This window comes from Cebus imitator, unplaced genomic scaffold (genome assembly GCF_001604975.1).
Source record: "Cebus imitator isolate Cc_AM_T3 unplaced genomic scaffold, Cebus_imitator-1.0 Scaffold54, whole genome shotgun sequence".
NCBI classification, from domain to species: domain Eukaryota; kingdom Metazoa; phylum Chordata; class Mammalia; order Primates; family Cebidae; genus Cebus; species Cebus imitator.
Genome location: NW_016107369.1, coordinates 8,201,872 through 8,210,316, shown reverse-complemented (window position 1 = coordinate 8,210,316; position 8,445 = coordinate 8,201,872). Strand labels below are relative to the sequence as shown.

Below are 8,445 nucleotides of genomic sequence, written 5' to 3'. Positions count from 1 at the left end.
TTTTTTTTTTGAGACGGGAGTTTTGCTCTTGTTGCCCAGTAGAGCACAGTGGCACAATCTCAGCTCACTGCAACCTCTGCCTCCCAGATTCTAGCAATTCTCTCACCTTGCCTCTTGAGTAGCCGGGATTACAGGCATGCACCACCACACCCTGCTAACTTTGTATTTTTAGTAGAGACAGCGTCTCACCATGTTGGCCAGGCTGGTCTCAAACTTCTGACCTTAGGTGATCCACCCGCCTTAGCTTCCCAAGGTGTTGGGATTACAGGCGTGAGCCACACGCCTGGCTAGAATTTTTGTGTCTTAATTATTTTCTACACAAAGATCAGAAAGGTATTCTGTATTGTCTTTTTTAAGTTTCATGTTTCTTTTGTTTTCACATTTCAGTTCTACCTGAAGTTATTTTAGTCTGTAGTCTCAGGTAGGTTCTTAAGGATTATTATTATTTTTTAAAATTAATCTCTGATTTACCCAGTATTTGTTAAATGGAGTGTCTTTTCCTTAGTAATTTGCAGCAATCTCACTGGCAAAAGCTAAATTTTCATTTCTGGTGGCCTGTCTCTGGGTTCTCTGTTCTGATCTGTTGATCTACTTGCCTCTGCCATTACCACGTTATTCTTGTCAGCTTTAAACCATGACTCTTGATAGCTAGTGGGGTAAACCTCCCACCATATTTTTTTTAGAAGAGACTTTGCTATTCTTGGCTCTTTGACTTTTGATGTAAACTTTAAAGTCTGCAGGAACTTGGTGTTTTTATTGGAGTTTCACTGAATTTGTAGATCCTGCTGCTGAGAATTTGTAGATCCTGCTGCTGAGAATTTGTAGATTGCTGAGAATTTGTATCTTTACAATATTGAATTTCTCTATTTATTTAGCCTTTTTAAATGTCTTTAAGTAATAGTTTTTCATTTTCTCCATTAAAAGGAAATTTATTTTATAGTGTTTATGCTATTATAAAATTTTTTATAATTTTGTTTTTCCCCCTAAAATGTAGCAATATTTTGTTTCTAGCAATCTTATTAAACCCTCTTATTAATGATGTTCCTTTGTCTATATGATCACAGTTTTATTTATTTCTTTCTAGTCCTTATACTTCTTGTTTAATTTTTTTCACTGGCTATGATTTCTAGCACATGGTTAGTTTGAAATATTATTTTTGTACATCCTTATCTTTTTTTCTAACCTTTAAAGAAAATGTTTTTAAGTCTCACTATTAAGTAAGATCTTTGTTGTAGGTTTTTGTTTTTGGCATCTCCTTTCCTCACCCTCCCACTTGTGAATCTTATGTTCTGTTCTGAGGAAAAGAAATGAATAGGAAAATAAATACCTGTATCTCTAGAGCCTATCACGGTGTGTGGTACATTGTGCCTCTCAATTTATTATATGAATGAATAAGTATAACAGAACTACTTAAGCTTTATGATTTTCATTGGTCTCTCTTTTATGCGGTGCAGCAGTTAAAAATGTTTAAATCTTTATTTTAGGGAAACAGTCACTTTTTTTTTTTTTACGTTTTTAATGCTTTAGGAGGTAACATTAATTTTAGGATTTGAATATAAACATTTGAAGAAAGATCATGGTTACTCTGTTTCTCAGGACAGGAGTGCTTATGATATTGTAAACTAAGGAGCAGTTTAAACTGTATGAAGCTGGATTTTAGGTTGTTTTCTGAGAGAGATTATTCTGTTTAGGAACTTTGGTACCTGTGACTATAGGAACTTTGTTTTTATCTATTCTTGTTTTTATGAGCATCATTTTACTCTAGATTTACAAACTTGGTACTTTAATGGTGTTGCAAAGTTTCTGATCAAAGCCTGAGCATGAGCAATTAATATGGTACTGATAATCAACAAATTAGTTTGTGAAGACGTCTCTGTAATTCAGATTAGAGCCCTTCTGCTTTTCTGCCTGTACTCGGTTTATTTTTTTTCTTAACAGATGGGGAAGTTAAGGCATAAAGGTAGATAGTACCTGAATTTGGTGTATTGCTTACTGCAGTAGACCACTTTTCTTCTGTGGGAGTTATAAACTTCTATGCTTTCCAGGTATGTGCTGAAATCTCTGCAAACCTGCAAGTCTTGCCAATAAAGAAAACTCTTACTCAGCTATTTTATATGTTTATATTTAGAACACCTACAGCTTGGCTAAGAGTTTTACTTCTGAATTTATAGAGAAGAAAGAAGTCCAGAAATTTTACTAGAGGGTTTTTAAATAAAAGTAGCTGTCCATTTTTTCCCTTCATCTTTCTTGTTCCTTTGATATCTCCTTTCTTTCCATGCAATATTGATCTTTGACCATTAGTTCTAAATCATTTCTCAATGGGGCGGGGGATGGGTGGTGGTGGTGAGTGGGTAATTTTGCTCCCCAGGGGACATTTAGCAATGTCTGGAGCTTTTGTTTGGTTGTCACACTGAGGGGGTTGCTACTGGCATCTAGTGGGTAAAGGCCAGAGATGCTACTAGCCATCTTACAATGCAGTCAAGAATTATGTGACCCGAAAATGTCAACAGTACTGAGTTTAAAAATCGCTGCTGTAAATAGTGGTGTTTACTTTCGGTTTTGAACTGGAAAGAGAACTTCAGTGCCTATTTGGTGTAAGGCAGTATGCTTTCTTAGAAAGAATGAGGACCACGCACAGTGGCTCACACCTGTAGTCCCAGCATTTTGGGAGGCCAAGGTGGGAGGATCCCTTGAGACCAGGATTTTGAGACCAGCCTGGGTAATACAGTGAGACTCTGTCTCTACAAAAAATAAAAAATTAGTCGAGTGTGGTGTCGTGTGCATGTAGTCCCAGCTACTCAGGAGACTGAAGTGAGAGGATCACTTGAGCCCAGCAGTTTGAGGCTTCAGTGAGCTATGATTGCACCACTGCACCCCAGCCTAGGTGACAGGGCGAGACCCTGTTTCTTAAAAACGACAACAACAAAAAGTGAGAATGTGGGCTTTAGAGTTTCACAGACCTGGTTTTTGAACCTTATCTTAGGCCATGCTGGTTATGAGTACCTGTATTCGTGTGTGGGAAATAAAGAAAAACAGATATGATAACTTATTTGTAGAGTGCTGAGGAGGTATTATTTCTGTCCTCCCCTTTCACCTGAACTCCATTTACCAGTGACTTGTTTATGTTTCATTCCTCCTCTGAGACCTTAGGCAAGTTTTTATACCTTTTGGTTTTCAGTTTTTTCAATTGTAAAAGGAGAATAATAGCACTTATAAAAAAGTTTTATCAGAAAATACAAATAAAGCACATACTCCTATGACTGGAATATAGTAAGTACTTGGTAAATATTTATTATTATTATTATTATTATTATTATTATTTTGAGACAGGGTCTTACATTGTTGCCCAGGCTGGACTGCAGTGGTGCAATCACAGCTCACTGCAGCCTTGACCTCCCAGGCTAAATCTGTCTGGCCACCTCAGCCTCTTGAGTTGCTGAGAGTACAGGCACATAACACCATGCCTGGGTAATTTTTGTTGTAGAGATGGGGTTTTGTCATGTTGCCCAGTGTGATCTCAAACTCCTGGGCTCAAGTGATCTGCCTGCCTTGGCCTCCCAAAGTGCTGGGATTACAGGCATGAACCACACACCCAGCCTGTTTTTATTTATTATTAATAATAACTCTATCTTCAGATTGCAGTAATTTGGACTTGCTGTCAGAAGTGATGTATAAAACTAGGCAAGATTATCCATCCGTTGATGACTGGATAAACAAATAGGTTTATCCATAGAGTGGAGTATTATTTGGCTATAAAAAGGAATGAAATGCATGATTCATGCTATAACACGGATGAACCTTGAAAACATGCTAAGTGAAAAAAGCCAGACACAAAAGATAAAATATAATTCCATTTATATAGAATGTCCAGAACAGGCAAATCTGTAGAGACAGAATGTAGATTAATGGTTGTCTAGGGCTAAGGAGGACGGAAAGGAAGGGTAGTAATGGTTAAAGGGGTTTGTTTTTGAGGTGATAAAAATGCTCTAAAATTGGCTTTGGTGGTGGTTTCGTAATTTAGTGATAGGCTAAAAACCATTGAATTATACAGTTTAAAAGGGTGAATTGGGTGAATCATATTTTAATAAAGTTGATACATATGTATCTGTATATATATAATATGTATATGTGTATGTACATATGTATATGTCTACATATATATAATATGTAGACTAGGCAAGATGAGGGCTCTCTCTCCTTTCTGTGTTGTTGAGTATTTTATTTCTTAATCTGTACCTTGCTTTCTGTCTTCTGATTTCTTTGGACCTCACTTAGTGGATGCATTCTAGTGGAGAAACCATAATATTGCTGAATATTCATTACTAATGCATTGTGGTGATAGTGCCTCTATATACACACTTGAGGTTTTTCCAGTTTAGAAAAATTTCTCCTTCTGGCTTATATAGCTTATATGAGTTAATACCAAACAGCTTATAAACGAGCCATGTTTTACATTTCTCTCACATGAGTGTTTGTATACTGAATTGGCCATTACATGTGTACCTGAGTTCTAGTCTATTTTATTTTCATAAATGGATAGTAAGTTAGAAAGCTAGCTTTCTTTATTGAAACTTAGTTAGCTGACTATAGTCAATGGCTTAGAATTAGGAACCTGTTAAGGGAACAGGGACATTATAATTGTGAGGTCATAGATAATAAAAACACACTAGAATTCAAACTACTAAATGTTAAATACTTATTAAATGGAAAATTATATATTGCTTATATCTTTTGATTGTAGCTGTCAGAATACTGTACCCAAAAAGGCTTGAGGGAATTTACTGTTCACATTACTGAAAAGTCTGCATGTGAGGGATGTCTTCAGATGTGTCAGGATGCAGCGTTTCAAACTGTCACTTCGTGTTCCCGCCTCTCTTCTTCTAGCCAGACTCTGTTCTTTTCCATTAGTTGGCTTCTTAGAACAGGCCCTTCTTTATGGTTGTAAGATGGCTGCAGCAGCTCCAGGCCTTAAGTGTCAACATTAAGAGTAGCAGATATAGAGAAATTTCCTCTCACCTGGGTTGTTTCCTGTGCTTATTATAAAGCTAATTTCAATGACCAGAAGAATGGGATATATTTATGACTTTGGACAGTAGAGCCTACTCCTAAACCTGAGGGTGGGGTCAACATTACCCAAAAACCTATGAGAGTTTGGGATAAGGTGGCTTACCTGAAGAATTTGGGGTTTCTTTTTTCTTTTTTTTCGATAATCAGGAGGTTGAATTGGATGCCAGATAGCAAGGTGTATCCTCTGTAATATCTAACATATATACTGTAACTTTTATCCTGATAATAACAACTAAAAAATTACTGCATACTTATTCTGTTTATACCAGGTAGAATGACAAAAAAAAACTCTGGGCTTATTTAATTTATTTTATTTTTTTAAATTAAATTAAATTAATTTATTTATTTGAGATGGAGTCTTGCACTGTCACCCGGGCTATAGTGCAATGGTGCTATCTTGGCTCACTGCAGTCTCTGCCACCTGGGTTCTAGCAATTCTCATGCCTCAGCCTCCCAAGTAGTTGGGGCTATAGGCGTGCACCACCATGGCCACCTAAGGTTTTTGTATTTTTAGTAGAGACAGGCTTTCACCATGTTGGCCAGGATGGTCTTGATTTCCTGACCTTGTGATCTGCCTGCCTCGGCCTCCCAAAGTGCTGGGGATTACAGGCACAAGCCACTGCGCGCGGCAAAAAGTAGGGTTATAACTTAGATTCTAAGAGTTGTCTCCCTGAGGAACCTGATGTAGCATTTCCTAAGTTTTGTAAAATTTGGTGTGTGTCTTTTTTCCTGTAAATCTGGGTTCTTGTTATCTTTACATACTGTGTTTGTGCTTCTCCAGTGCTTTGATTTTACTACTTTTCTCTTTTGCCTTTCTACGTTGTTAATACAGAACATCACTTTCCTTTTTTAACTTTGGCCTTCTGAACATATACATATCTAAAATCTTAGGCTTCCAGTTCTGTAAAACAAGTTAGTATTCTAGATACATTCTGTTTACTGAAAAAATACAGATACAAATAGCTTTTGACCAGGGTGACTGTTCTTTTGTGTGTACATCACTGTATCGTGCGGCTCATTTGGACTGATCTCATGGGGATTCGCTAATGTAATATCTGATTACATTCTGTGTTTACAACTGAACAATTTCTCTTTGCTCTTGGGAAGCAAAAGGCAATCATTTCTTTGTAAGAGTGGTTTGATGGCACATATCATAATATATTTAGTTTGCCATAATTGTAATTAATGCCTGTTTCTAATGTTGGATTAGATGTAGACCATTTGGAATAAGAAAGTTTTACGGCCGGGCGCGGTGCCTCAAGCCTGTAATCCCAGCACTTTGGGAGGCCGAGGCGGGTGGATCACGAGGTCAAGAGATCGAGACCATCCTGGTCAACATGGTGAAACCCCGTCTCTACTAAAAATACAAAAAATCAGCTGGGCATGGTGGCACGTGCCTGTAATCCCAGCTACTCAGGAGGCTGAGGCAGGAGAATTGCCTGAACCCAGGAGGCGGAGGTTGCGGTGAGCCGAGATCGCGCCATTGCACTCCAGCCTGGGTAACGAGAGCGAAACTCCGTTTCAAAAAAAAAAAAAATAATAAGAAAGTTTTACATATTTTCAAGTAGTGATGTTATTATAAAATAGTTTCAGTTATCAGACTTATAAATGAAGAATGATCATTGTTTACCTTTTTCGCTGTTTGCTCGATTAAAAATCAGAACCTCTTAGTTTTATAGAAAAAAAGTATAACTTAAAAAATTAACAAAAGAAAAGCAAAATAATGGCAGTTCTCTTTTTCTCATTTTTTTCTCTGCAGTGATCCTGGTGGAGGGATTGAGATGTCTGAGTTCATCCGAGAGGCTACACCCCCAGTTGGTTGCAGTTCCAGAAACTCTTATGCCGGCCTAGATCCAAGCAACCAGGTAGGAACCTGTACTGTTTTATTTTGCCTTTTTTTCCCTCCTCCTGATGGTGGTCTCAGTTATTCTCATGTCTTTAAGTCAGCTGATGTTTTGTCTTATCTTTCTGATTATTAATTTTTAATTGTTTATTAATAATGTATTTTATTGATATTCTTTTAAAGTTACTTTTCACATTAGTTAATTACTTACTCGTGAAGCATTACCACAGACCCATCTTTAGGTATATAGTTTTGATCATGACAGTTATGAGTAGCCTTAGGAAATTGAGCTTCTGGCTTGCACTGTCTTATCTACCTTCACATCATCTGTATTGGAGAGATGTAGATGTCTGTGGTTACCTCTGGTTTAAATGTGACCAAAAAATAAAAACAAATGCTGAAAATCTCTCAGTGTTCGAGATGTTTAATGGTAAAGCTAAAAGTAAAATACAAATATGCTTTTACCAATTTTAATGTCTTTCTACTGCATAACTTTAACTTAAAATGGTAACCCTTAAAGTATTATTTCAGAACTTAGCTGGACCTTTGCTGCTCTAGTTCTCTTATTCATCCTAAATACCTGTACGCTAATCAAAGTCCCAGTTATTCCTGGGACTGTATATCTGCGTCCTTCTTAGCAGTTGATTTCACTGCATAGAGTAAAATTCTATGAACTTTGTGAGAAACATTCATGGTCTTCTCATAGCAGACCTTTACATAACTATAGGTTTTAGTGGTCATTATGTCAGTCCTTTCATTATAAAGAAGAAGAAATAGCTGATTTATATCAGGGTCTAGACTAGACCTTACTTCTCACTCTAGTCTTCCTGTTACCATACGACACTGCTTGTGAATTGAAACCATTCTTCTCTTTTCTCCCTCCTTTCTGTTCTAGAGAGAGACTTAGTCCTCCTTATTTTCTGTCCTAACCAAACTCTTCTTGTAACTATCGTACATTTCTCAAGATTTTCAAACACCATATGGTGTAGACCCTTTCTCTTGCAGATGGAGTACTTATTTATGTGGCAGTTTATAAGGCTCTACAGAGTAGCTTTTCTTTTTTTCTTCTGTTTTATATACTGCCTTGTGTACAGTTGACTTTAATGATTGCTAATTATCTTTATGTGTCTAGATAACAAAACATTACAGGTAGATCAGAACTAGCTTCTCATTTAACAAATGAATAAATAGCAGACATAATTCTGCCAACTCTGTCCTGTAGTATTCTACTCTTCTGCATTGGTAACCCTAAGAACAATGTTACGAAATACACTATATGAATCAAAACCTTGAACAGGGTCTTGTTTTCTAATAAATTTTGATAGAAGATCTGCCGCTATTTGATTAGCATGTTCATGATTTAAAGTTAAAGTGAATGACTTTTTGGTAATAGTTTTGGTTGTGATTGATTATAGTACAGAACATGTACGTTCTTAAATTTGTCTTCCTTCAATAACAAGCTGATGGAATGGGAGATGTGAAGAGTCTTTTTTGTTTGTTTGTTTGTTTGTTTAAGAATGTCAAAAGAGCTATGA

General features: G+C 36.7%; 1 protein-coding gene across 2 annotated transcripts in view; it reads left to right on the top strand.

The window, feature by feature from the left end:
* PCNX1 (pecanex 1) overlaps positions 1-8,445 on the top strand; it is a 205,961-nt gene that overhangs the window by 44,373 nt on the left and 153,143 nt on the right. For both annotated transcript variants that reach the window (XM_017528758.2, XM_017528759.2), the window contains exon 3: positions 6,827-6,932. In XM_017528758.2, the coding sequence (XP_017384247.1) occupies positions 6,827-6,932 (106 nt within the window). The remainder of the gene's footprint in view (positions 1-6,826; positions 6,933-8,445) is intronic.